This window comes from Gigantopelta aegis, chromosome 15 (genome assembly GCF_016097555.1).
Source record: "Gigantopelta aegis isolate Gae_Host chromosome 15, Gae_host_genome, whole genome shotgun sequence".
NCBI lineage: Eukaryota > Metazoa > Mollusca > Gastropoda > Neomphalida > Peltospiridae > Gigantopelta > Gigantopelta aegis.
In genome coordinates, this window is record NC_054713.1 from 275962 (window position 1) to 289916 (window position 13955).

A 13955-nucleotide genomic window follows, 5' to 3' on the forward strand; every position below is an offset into this window, starting at 1 on the left:
GAGGAAACCCGCTACATTTTTCCATCATTAGCAAGGGATCTTTTATATGCACCATCCCACAGACAGGATGGCACATACCACAGCTTTCGATAGACCAGTCATGGTGAACTGGCTGGAAGGAGATATAGCCCAATGGGCCCACCTACAGTGATCAACACGAAACCGATCATGCATCAAGCGAGCGCTATACCACTAAGCTACATGCACAAAGTGTATATTACACAAAACAAGAACTACCTGTCAATATATATAGTTATTTATTATTTCATAAATAAAATACTGCAATGTTGAATACTGTAAAATACTTTATTTTCACGTTTTTCACGTTTGAATAAAATTAGTGAAAATAAATTTCACGCGAAATTAAAGGCTGACGAAAATTATTGGACATTAATTGTTTTGTTTTTAAATGTAGTCTCATTCATTCAGATCTGAGACATCATTAGTTTCCGCTGCACAGGACTACAGTAGTAACAATGCGACACTTAAAACTTTATATCACGAAGTGAGACATGATAATAAACAATACAAAGGTTTGTATGATTTTCTTTCATAAGTGAACGCAATACACGTTTAAAAAATGGAAGTAAACATCACAGTATGTTAAAATGTGGAAATGAAAAAAATCCGTGTTGGGCTTGTATGCTTTAACGATAATATCCTCATAGTTCTTATTGGACTTTCACACTAAAGGTTTTATTTGCCTGTTGGTCAATCATAAACTGTACTGAACGAGTATTTTGACTGTAATAAATAATGTTTAAATTAAACTTGCGCTAGCATTGCACCTTCAAATATAGTTTTTGTTTTCGGGTTTGGTTTTTATAACAAGTTTGAGGATTACGAAAAAGAGCACAAGGTAACCTAAGCACCTTGCATAAGCGTACGGTATTTCGTAAACAATAAATGGCAAAATTATTAACATCAGAACTGGTACTTATATTTTTTTTTATTGGGGAAAGGATGGGAATTCACAAAAATAAATGCTCGCAAACACTCATTTTCATTAAATCGCGAACATTTTATCTTGTGAAAATAAAGTATTTTACAGTACATCTCATTGCGACACAATAAAACTGACACAACCAACATGAATACTGTATTATTGCACTAGGTCAGGGCCGAGGCTGAAACCCATCAAATATTGGCATTTTGGTGAATCCGATAAGAAATCTGTCGCCAAGTTCAGCATTCATTTAGTCAAACAGCAAAAATGGTGGTACATCTTTGAACAACGGATGATTTCAAATTAGCTTTTTAGCAAATTAAGAATGAAATATATTTTGTCAAATTCAACTTGCATTTAGCTATCAACAGCTTAATGCCTGTAGATGATACTATCTCTATGTGTAGATTCTGCTATCTGCATGTGTACATCATGCTATCTGCATGTGTAGATGATGCTGTCTGCATGTGTAGATGATGCTGTCTGCATGTGTAGATGAAGCTGTCTGGCTGTGTAGATGATGCTGTCTGGCTGTGTAGATGATGCTATCTGGATGTGTTGAGAATGCTATCTGGATGTGTTGAGAATGCTATCTGGATGTGTTGATGCTAGTGCTGCAACAATAAACCGGTATACCGGTATACCGCGATAATTGATCAGCTCGATACGAACCCCGGTACAGTTTTGCGTATCGCGATTTTTACACGCTCTTTTTCCGTGTATCTTATTTGACTTGAAATAGGCAAACAAACAAACAAACAAACGAAAACACCCATCATTTTATTAATTGGTGATGACAGGAAATGTAACAACCATGTCAAGCGTCGTCGGCTTACTTATTGGCATACGAAGTGATAGGTTGGTTATACTTGGTTCTAACTTCTAAACAAAACATGTTAAAAGTCCAATAAAAATAACCAGTTAACGATAATTACAAATAAATGTTTTGTTACTTACACATTATCATTCATTGTTCATTCACAATGGAATACGGCTACGGCTATCATATTCAAAGAAATAAACCAATAAGTGAGAATCGCACTTAGCTGTTTTTCCCTGAACTCAGAATACTTCGGCCGATCGTTCAAAACACCTCGACCAATAACCTCTGGTTCGGTCGATCTGCCGAAATATTGCGATTCAATATGTACATTTCTGTGTCAAGCGAGCAGCAACGGAAAAGCCCGATAGCAAGGATTTCCAAATGTGACAATTTAAAAAGAGTTTGACACCGTCATACCGGTGTTCTAGTAGACTACTATTTTGTTAAAAAATTAAAATGACCAAGAAGAACATTATGCTACTAATAAATGTCGTGGTTTATATAATCATTTAGGTCTATGATGGAATCAATATTACAAATATTTCGATTTATATACTTAGTATTACTTATTTAACTTAAACTAGCTATGTTAAGTTTTATTCACGAAAAACGCGTGCAACAATTATTTAGCAATTGACCATCAAAGAAACGCCGACGTGTTTCATGTTTGTGATGATGGGTTTAGCCTGACAGCTCAAACTAATAAAGATCATTAATAAGTTTATGCATTCTGCTTTCATTTAAAAAAAAAAACCCATAAATATTAAATTTAAATAATATCAACTATATTGCAATACATATTGCAATACGGTTTCTTATATCGCAATATATCGCAATACGGTTTTGACCGTATCGTTGCACCCCTAGTTGATGCTATTTGGCCGTGTTGAGGATGTTATATCGATGTGTTGAGGATGCTATCTCGATGTGTTGAGTATGCTATCTTGATGTGTTAAGGTTGCTATCTTGATGTGTTGAGTGTCACAAGGACTCTGTCAATGGTGCCTGGTCCTGGGATTCCATGACCACACTGAGGACAGACGAAGCTGGAGTCACACTTGAAATTACTCTAAAAAAATATATATATATAAATACAAATAATTACTATGATACAAAAAAACAAAACAATAAAACTAAACTTAATCTGAAAACCGCCAACCAAAAAACAATAAAACTAAAATTACTATGACACGCATAAACAAATAATAAAACTAAAATTACCCTGACACATAAGACATCATTAAGTTTTTAACTCTGACATAAAACATGACCCGGAAACCTAAAATCACTTTGAAACATCACATCACTTGAATACAGTAAAACTCGTTATGTACCTGAATATAGTAAAATTTGTTATTTACCTGAATACTGTAAAACTTGTTAATTACTTGAATACAGTAAAACTTGTTATGTACCTGAATACAGTCAAACTCGTTATTTACCCGAATACAGTAAAACTCATTATTTACCTGAATACAGTAAAACTCGTTATGTACCTGAATACAGTAAAACTCGTTATTTACCCTAATACAGTAAAACTCGTTATTTACCTGAAGACAGTAAAACTCGTTATGTACCTGAATACAGTAAAACTTGTTATGTACCTGAATACAGTCAAACTCGTTATTTACCCGAATACAGTAAAACTCGTTATTTACCTGAAGACAGTAAAACTCGTTATGTACCTGAATACAGTAAAACTTGTTATGTACCTGAATACAGTCAAACTCGTTATTTACCCGAATACAGTAAAACTCATTATTTACCTGAATACAGTAAAACTTGTTATGTACCTGAATACAGTAAAACTCGTTATTTACCTGAATACAGTAAAACTCGTTATGTACCTGAATACAGTAAAACTCGTTATTTACCCTAATACAGTAAAACTCGTTATTTACCCTAATACAGTAAAACTCGTTATTTACCCGAATACAGTAAAACTCATTATTTACCTGAATACAGTAAAACTCGTTATGTACCTGAATACAGTAAAACTCATTATTTACCTGAATACAGTAAAACTCGTTATGTACCTGAATACAGTAAAACTCGTTATTTACCCTAATACAGTAAAACTCGTTATTTACCCTAATACAGTAAAACTTGTTATGTACCTGAATACAGTAAAACTTGTTATGTACCTGAATACAGTAAAACTCGTTATGTACCTGAAGACAGTAAAACTCGTTATTTACCCTAATACAGTAAAACTTGTTATGTACCTGAATACAGTAAAACTCGTTATGTACCTGAAGACAGTAAAACTCGTTATTTACCCTAATACAGTAAAACTCGTTATTTACCCTAATACAGTAAAACTTGTTATGTACCTGAATACAGTAAAACTCGTTATGTACCTGAAGACAGTAAAACTCGTTATTTACCCTAATACAGTAAAACTCGTTATTTACCCTAATACAGTAAAACTTGTTATGTACCTGAATACAGTAAAACTCGTTATGTACCTGAAGACAGTAAAACTCGTTATTTACCCTAATACAGTAAAACTTGTTATGTACCTGAATACAGTAAAACTCGTTATGTACCTGAAGACAGTAAAACTCGTTATTTACCCTAATACAGTAAAACTTGTTATGTACCTGAATACAGTAAAACTCGTTATGTACCTGAAGACACTAAAACTCGTTATTTACCCTAATACAGTAAAACTCGTTATTTACCCTAATACAGTAAAACTTGTTATGTACCTGAATACAGTAAAACTCGTTATGTACCTGAAGACAGTAAAACTCGTTATTTACCCTAATACAGTAAAACTTGTTATGTACCTGAATACAGTAAAACTCGTTATGTACCTGAAGACAGTAAAACTCGTTATTTACCCTAATACAGTAAAACTCGTTATTTACCCTAATACAGTAAAACTTGTTATGTACCTGAATACAGTAAAACTCGTTATGTACCTGAAGACAGTAAAACTCGTTATTTACCCTAATACAGTAAAACTTGTTATGTACCTGAATACAGTAAAACTCGTTATGTACCTGAAGACAGTAAAACTCGTTATTTACCCTAATACAGTAAAACTTGTTATGTACCTGAATACAGTAAAACTCGTTATGTACCTGAAGACAGTAAAACTCGTTATTTACCCTAATACAGTAAAACTCGTTATTTACCCTAATACAGTAAAACTTGTTATGTACCTGAATACAGTAAAACTCGTTATGTACCTGAAGACAGTAAAACTCGTTATTTACCCTAATACAGTAAAACTTGTTATGTACCTGAATACAGTAAAACTCGTTATGTACCTGAAGACAGTAAAACTCGTTATTTACCCTAATACAGTAAAACTTGTTATGTACCTGAATACAGTAAAACTCGTTATGTACCTGAAGACACTAAAACTCGTTATTTACCCTAATACAGTAAAACTCGTTATTTACCCTAATACAGTAAAACTTGTTATGTACCTGAATACAGTAAAACTCGTTATGTACCTGAAGACAGTAAAACTCGTTATTTACCCTAATACAGTAAAACTTGTTATGTACCTGAATACAGTAAAACTCGTTATGTACCTGAAGACAGTAAAACTCGTTATTTACCCTAATACAGTAAAACTTGTTATGTACCTGAATACAGTAAAACTCGTTATGTACCTGAAGACAGTAAAACTCGTTATTTACCCTAATACAGTAAAACTCGTTATTTACCCTAATACAGTAAAACTTGTTATGTACCTGAATACAGTAAAACTCGTTATGTACCTGAAGACAGTAAAACTCATTATTTACCCTAATACAGTAAAACTTGTTATGTACCTGAATACAGTAAAACTCGTTATGTACCTGAAGACAGTAAAACTCGTTATTTACCCTAATACAGTAAAACTTGTTATGTACCTGAATACAGTAAAACTCGTTATGTACCTGAATACAGTAAAACTCGTTATGTACCTGAAGACAGTAAAACTTGTTATGTACCTGAATACAGTAAAACTCGTTATGTACCTGACTACAGTAAAACTCGTTATTTACCTGAATACAGTAAAACTCGTTATGTACCTGAAGACAGTAAAACTTGTTATGTACCTGAATACAGTAAAACTCGTTATGTACCTGACTACAGTAAAACTCGTTATTTACCTGAATACAGTCAAACTTGTTATTTATCTGAATACAGTGAAACTTGTTATATACCTGAATACTGTACAACTCGTTATGTACCTGAATACAGTAAAACTTGTTATTTACCTGAATACAGTAAAACTTGTTATTTACCTGATTACAGTGAAACCTGTTAAGTACCTGAATACAGTAAAACTCGTTATGTACCTGAATACAGTAAATAGAGAATATTCTTTATGACATGAGTGCCTAAATTATCATATATCCCCCGAGTGAGAGCGAGGGAAATGCGATAATTTAGGCACGAGTGTCGTAAACATCGTCTGTCATGGACACGAATGTAATATTCTGTTTATTACCGTAGAACTGTTTTGGTAAATGAACATTCCAGTCATTGTTTACAAACTAACGTTTCCTTAACGGTGGAGTAATGTTTGTTCATTGATGTCTTGAAAACCAAATCACAGCCTGTTCTAAAGTTACGTGGTATTTATACGCCCATAAGTAAAGAGTACACATGTATCAACAGCTGTAAATTGTAAAGCATGTGTATACTAAAAAGCAAACAAATACACAGTAATTGAAATAATTAGTTTTGAATTTGGATGACATCAGTATTCCAATGACATCACTTTGCATCTCCTTACAATAACTGTAAATTGGGTACATGATGTTTCCGTTTTAATTGCTATTGAATTGTTTTTTTTTTTAACATTATTAACGCACCTGAATGTGTTTGAAGAAAATCTTGTGATTAAAACATTGTACCTTTCACTAAATATGGCTTTCAAGTGAAATTACGGTAAGATAGACTACATTTATTATGTACAAAGCCAAAACAAGGGTGCGAAAAGTGACTCGTCGAACTTAGTATAGATTTCTAACAGTTGTGAACGTTATATTCATAATTAAGTGTTTGATGTGTCACAACTACATCATAATATAATACAAGTTATCATAAATAATCAATTAATGTTTTATTAAATTAATTAAAAACACATATTTGTCATTACGGCATGTAATCAGCTTACACTCGAAATAAAAATGTATTAATAAAGAAAGTAGAATGTCGTGTCAGCCAATCAGAAAGAAATGTACTCTTACAACAACCAATCGTTAAACGACAATGTCAGGAGGACATACAATTTAGTTATGACATACGAGGGAAATCGTACGATAAATATGACCCTCATTATGCTGTACCTCATAGGTAATAAAACTCGTTATGTACCTGAATACAGTAAAACTCGTTATTTACCTGAATACAGTAAAACCCATTATTTACCTGAATACAGTAATAACAGAACACATGTGGACAGCCGATGTGCTGGGGCGTGACCGGCCAATCTCCACACACCGCGCACGTTGTCAGGTCAACTGCTGACCTCTGTGACAGGACTGGTGCCTGATGAGATCTACCAACAGTCCAGCGAAGGAAAACATTCTTCATCTGTTGTACATTAACAAGCGGCAGAATAAACAGCAGGAATTCCTGAAATAAAATCAAAACACTAATAAATAAATGAAACCAGGTGCAACTTTGTAATTATTAACATCCACGAGCTCAGTGGTTAAAGCATACTGTAAACTGATGGCGACTCTTCTGTATTGTGATTGGTTAATTACATTAATTTCCAGGATCAAATGAAAATAAAACCCAGAAAGCTAATGATGTCATTAGAAAATGACGTCATTAGCAATTGGAACAGGCCAAGTTGACGATTCAAGGGTCTACGGTTGGATTGTAGCCAGGTATTTTGTCAAGAAATACAAAATATACAGTTAGTTCCGTAGAAAAATGATTCAGTTTACAATGGACATAACCATATGGAATTTTTAGATTTGCGGGTGTTATTGTCGGTCAAAAATGACATTTGCGGGATCAAATAGACAATCTAAAAACTCCATATTGTCATCTCCTAATTGTGCACGTGGTTCCACAACAACATTTGTATAAATACACCAGTGCAATACAATGACAGTCAAAGTTTGTTTTGTTTGACACACACTGTTAGATAAATGTCTTTTAAAAATTCACTCACCCTCACAGAATACAGTTGATAATTTCCACTAGCCCACACCAAACATTTACTAACTGTGATTGAGGGCTAGTGTCCTATGTAATATAGTAATACAGTTGATAATTTCCACTAGCCCAGACCAAACATTTACTAGCTGTGATTGAGGGCTGGTGTCCTATGTAATATAGTAATACAGTTGATAATTTCCACTAGCCCAGACCAAACATTTACTAGCTGTGATTGAGGGCTGGTGTCCTATGTAATATAGTAATACAGTTGATAATTTCCACTAGCCCAGACCAAACATTTACTAGCTGTGATTGAGGGCTGGTGTCCTATGTAATATAGTAATACAGTTGATAATTTCCACTAGCCCAGACCAAACATTTACTAACTGTGACTGAGGGCTGGTGTCCTATGTAATATAGTAATACAGTTGATAATTTCCACTAGCCTAGACCAAACATTTACTAGCTGTGACTGAGGGCTGGTGTCCTATGTAATATAGTAATACAGTTGATAATTTCCACTAGCCCAGACCAAACATTTACTAACTGTGACTGAGGGCTGGTGTCCTACGTAATATAGTAATACAGTTGATAATTTCCACTAGCCCAGACCAAACATTTACTAGCTGTGATTGAGGGCTGGTGTCCTATGTAATATAGTAATACAGTTGATAATTTCCACTAGCCCAGACCAAACATTTACTAGCTGTGATTGAGGGCTAGTGTCCTATGTAATATAGTACCCAGTAATACAGTTGATAATTTCCACTAGCTTATACCAAACAGTTACTAGCTGTGATTGAGGGCTGGTGTCCTATGTAATATAGTAATACAGTTGATCATTTCCACTAGCCCAGACCAAACATTTACTAGATGTGATTGAGGGCTAGTGTCCTACGTAATATAGTAATACAGTTGATATTTCCACTAGCCCAGACCAAACATTTACTAGCTGTGATTGAGGGCTGGTGTCCTATGTAATATAGTAATACAGTTGATAATTTCCACTAGCCCAGACCAAACATTTACTAACTGTGATTGAGGGCTGGTGTCCTATGTAATACAGTTGATAATTTCCACTAGCCCAGACCAAACAGTTACTAGCCTGGACCGAGGACTGGTGTCCTATGTAATATAGTAATACAGTTGATAATTTCCACTAGCCCAGACCAAACAGTTACTAGCTGTGACTGAATTTGTTGAATTCTATTTAATGACATTGATTTATTAATCATCGGCCAATAGATCATAAGTCTCAGATAAAACATATGACATTAGCAGCAAGTGATCTTTTATATGCACTTTCCACGACCATCACTCTGACAGGGTTACATTAGTGAAGATGTAGGTCTTATTTTGTGTTTTAAAATATCGGTGTATAACTAGCATCATGTTTAACGAAGATAATTCTTACTTTCTTATGTTCAAGTGACTGTTTGTTTGTTTTGTTTAACGACACTACTAGAGCACATTGATTTATTAATCATTGGCTACTACATGTAGATGTAAAACATTTGGTAATTTTTATGTATAGTCTCAGAGGAAACCTGCTACAAGGGATCTTTTATATGCATCATCTCACAGACAGGACAGCACATACCACAGCTTTTAATATACCAGTTGTGGTGCACTGGCTGGAATGAGACATCGACAGGGAAGATCACTGGGCTGCATTGCACCCCTTAGAATACTTTAAATACACTCACAGAAAATCCGTGCCAAAGAAGTTCCCGGGTCAGGTACTCAAAACCAAGCTGAAATCAGAAGGAGACAAATAAAATAGTGCTACATGTGCCACCTGTTCCTTGAATTCAAAATATTTATAATTTATTAATGTATTAAAAATAAAATACCGCCATCTATACCACTGTTCCTTGAATTCAAAATATTTATAATTTATTAATGTATTAAAAATAAAATACCACCATCTATACCACTGTTCCTTGAATTCAAAATATTTATAATTTATTAATGTATTAAAAGTAAAATACCACCATCTATACCACTGTTCCTTGAATTTGAAATATTTATAATTTATTAATGTATTAAAAATAAAATACCACCATCTATACCACTGTTCCTTCAATCCAAGATATTTATAATTTATTAATGTATTAAAAATAAAATACCGCCATCTATACCACTGTTCCTTCAATTCAAAATATTTATAATTTATTAATGTATTAAAAATAAAATACCACCATCTATACCACTGTTTGTCTGTTGCTTGAATTCAAGATATTTATAATTTATTATTATTAAAAATAAAATACTGCCATCTATACCACTGTTAAGACTCTTTCTTGAATTCAAGATATTTATAATTTATTATTAATAAAAATAAAATACTGCCATCTATACCACTGTTAGACTGTTGCTTGAATTCAAGATATTTATAATTTATTAATGTATTAAAAATAAAATACTGCTATCTATACCATTGTTGGACTGTTGCTTGAATTCAAGATATTTATAATTTATAAATGTATTAAAAATAAAATCCTATCTATACCACCTGTCTTAATCTTTGCCTTTCTGAGTGCATAGACTGGATTCCAAGAAGTCGCTCCACTATTAACTGGTACCCGCCATGTCTTAGAAACAACAGGAAGTTCAACAGTGCTGCTACCTTCAGGCCACTTTCAGTCCATCTAAGAGCCTTCTCGATCTGAAAGTATCCAAATGTTTGTCACCTGACAATCTGTAGGTTTTACCTGGTGAACAACGTACAGTACACTGCTTTCCACCAGGCTAGTAGTAGCCGTTTAAAGGTTGGTTTCTTTAACAACACCACAAGAACACAATCATTTATTAATTATCAGCTATTCCGTGTTTCTGCCAGAAATACATTTTTGGGTATGGTGCTATGGAATTGAATGCAACCTCAGTCAACAGGGTGTATGGGGGACCTCCCCCAGAAAGAAAATGGGTTACATTTAAGGTCAGGGTTAAGAAAATAACAGAGTAATGATAAGAGTCATTAATTTTGTCAAAAGGTTAACTTAAAAAAAACTAAATTGAAAATATTCTTGGGTATGGCACCATACCCGTTTTATCCTCTGGCAGAAATCCTGCTATTGGATGTGAAACATTTGGTAATTCTGAGAGTTTATTTTTTCCATTAGTAGCGAGGGATCTTTGATAGAGATAGGATAGCACATATCATGACCTTTGATATACCAGTCACGGTGCACTGGCTGGAACGAGAAATAGCCCAATGGCTCCAATAACTTTATAATTATACAACATGCCAAAATATATTGTTACAGTTCCCTCAACTATAATAGTTACAGTTTATTAAAATATGATAGTTACAGTTTATTAAAATATAATAGTTACAGTTTATTAAATATGACAGCTACAGTTGATTAAATACAATAGTTACAGTTTATTAAAATATGACAGTTACAGTTTATTAAAATATGACAGCTACAGTTTATTAAAATATGACAGTTACAGTTTATTAAAATATGACAGATGGCAGCTACAGTTTATTAAATATGATAGTTACAGTTTATTAAAATATGACAGCTACAGTTTATTAAAATATGATAGTTACAGTTTATTAAATATGATAGTTACAGTTTATTAAAATATGATAGTTACAGTTTTATTAAAATATGATAGCTACAGTTTATTTAAATATGATAGTTACAATTTATTAAAATATGAGTTACACTTTATTAAAATATGATAGTTACAGTTTATTAAAATATGACAGCTACATTTTATTAAAATATGACAGCTACAGTTTATTAAATATGACAGCTACAGCTACAGTTTATTAAATATGATAGTTACAGTTTATTGAATATGACAGTTAGTTTATTAAATATGACAGCTACAGTTTATTAAAATATGATAGTTACAGTTTACTAAATATGATAGTTACGGTTTATTAAATATGATAGTTAATTTATTAAATATGATAGTTACAGTTTATTAAATATGATAGTTACGGTTTATTAAAATATAATAGTTACAATTTATTAAATATGATAGTTACAGTTTATTAAATATGATACTTGCAGTTTATTAAATATGATAATTATGGTTTATTAAAATATGAGTTAGTTTATTAAAATATGATAGTTACAGTTTATTAAATATGATAGTTACAGTTTATTAAAATATGATAGTTACAGTTTATTAAATATGATAGTTAGTTTATTAAATATGACAGCTAGTTTATTAAATATGACAGTTACAGTGTATTAAATATGATAGTTAGAGTTTATTAAATATGACACCTACAGTTTATTAAATATGATAGTTACAGTTTATTAAATATGATAGTTAGTTTATTAAAATATGACAACTACAGTTTATTAAATATGATGGTTACAGTTTTATTAAAATATGATAGTTACAGTTTATTAAATATGATAGTTACAGTTTATTAAAATATGATAGTTACAGTTTATTAAATATGATAGTTACAGATAGTTACGGTTTATTAAAATATGATAGTTACAATTTATTAAAATATGATAGTTACAGTTTATTAAATATGATAGTTACAGTTTATTAAAATATGATAGTTACAGCGGAGAGGCATTTCTATAGGCTTATCACCTGTTTGTTGATCCACCTCATTTATTTGAATAAATATTTAAAAAACAAACAAACCCAGTTTATTAAAACAATAAAGTTAGTTTATTAAAAGATGATAGTTACAGTTTATTAAAACATGATAGTTACAGTTATTAAAATGATAAGTTACAGTTTATTAAAACATGATATAGTTAGTTTATTAAAACGTGATAAAGTTCGTTTATTAAAACCTGTTGTAGTTATTTTATTAACACATGATATAGTTACAGTTTATTAAAACGATATAGTTACAGTTTATTAAAACGATATAGTTACAGTTTATTAAAACGATATAGTTACAGTTTATTAAAACGATATAGTTACAGTTTATTAAAACATGATAAAGTTACAGTTTCTTAGCATCCTAATTTGTACACATTATGTGTTTTCTTGTTGTAATGTTTGAAGGATATAGTTTTTTACACTTTGTATCAGTATGCCAACATGTTACACTGTATATACATATATATCAGTGACCAGTAGATTAAGCCATGTTTTACACTTTGTATCAGTATGCCAACATGTTACACTGTATATACATATATATCAGTGACCAGTAGATTAAGCCATGTTTTACACTTTGTATCAGTATGCCAACATGTTACACTGTATATACATATATATCAGTGACCAGCAGATTAAGCCATGTTTTACACTTAGTATCAGTATGACAACATGTCACATATATATATATATATATCAGTGACCAGTAGAACAAGCCATGTTTTTACCACAAAAACAGAATCATTAACAGTTACAATAGACTTATGCTGCATAACTTATAGGTGACAGGAAAATCTATTTGTGCAAATAAATCTGCCAGACTGAACATTTTTAGTAGATACAAAAGGCAAGGAAGACTGAGCCTAAAAGGAACGCAAAACTGAAGAAAATTTGTTTATGAGACCTCTGCATTAGAACCACTCCAAAACTGATCAAAAGGAGGAATGGGGTGGGGGTGAAATTTTTAAAAATCTACCTAACACCCCACCAAAAATTAAATTAAAACTAGCACAGGACACAGGTTATTGGAATAAGTACAAATGTGATGACATGCTCTCATGAATCACTGTCACAACAGTGATGATTTCAGGTGTTCACGAACGTAAGAATATCCTGCCCCACCAGTCGCACCCGTCATGAGTACTGCCACCACAGCTGTCAAGTCCGTCACTTTATCTAAAATGATGAAAAAATAATAAATGTGTAAGAGTTTCACCAAACAGATGAAAACATATACACAAAATATTGATGTAAAATCACACTGGGACCCTGCTACCTTTTACTGTGAGGTGAAATCACACTGGGACCCTGCTACCTTTTACTGTGAGGTGAAATCACACTGGGACCCTGCTACCTTTTACTGTGAGGTGAAATCACACTGGGACCCTGCTACCTTTTACTGTGAGGTGAAATCACACTGGGACCCTGCTACCTTTTACTGTGAGGTGAAATCACACTGGGACC

The 13955-nt window shown here is 32.5% G+C and overlaps 1 protein-coding gene across 1 annotated transcript in view; it reads right to left on the reverse strand.

Annotated features, from left to right (window-relative positions):
* Window positions 1-1713: 1713 nt before the first annotated feature.
* Window positions 1714-13955, reverse strand: part of LOC121390703 (peroxisome biogenesis factor 2-like) — a 54050-nt gene continuing 41808 nt past the window's right edge. The window contains exons 5-8 of the mRNA XM_041522592.1: window positions 10411-10563; window positions 9602-9649; window positions 7152-7358; window positions 1714-2838 (exon numbers count right to left, since the gene is read on the reverse strand). Of these exons, the coding sequence (XP_041378526.1) occupies window positions 2731-2838; window positions 7152-7358; window positions 9602-9649; window positions 10411-10563 (516 nt within the window). The 3' untranslated portion in view covers window positions 1714-2730. The remainder of the gene's footprint in view (window positions 2839-7151; window positions 7359-9601; window positions 9650-10410; window positions 10564-13955) is intronic.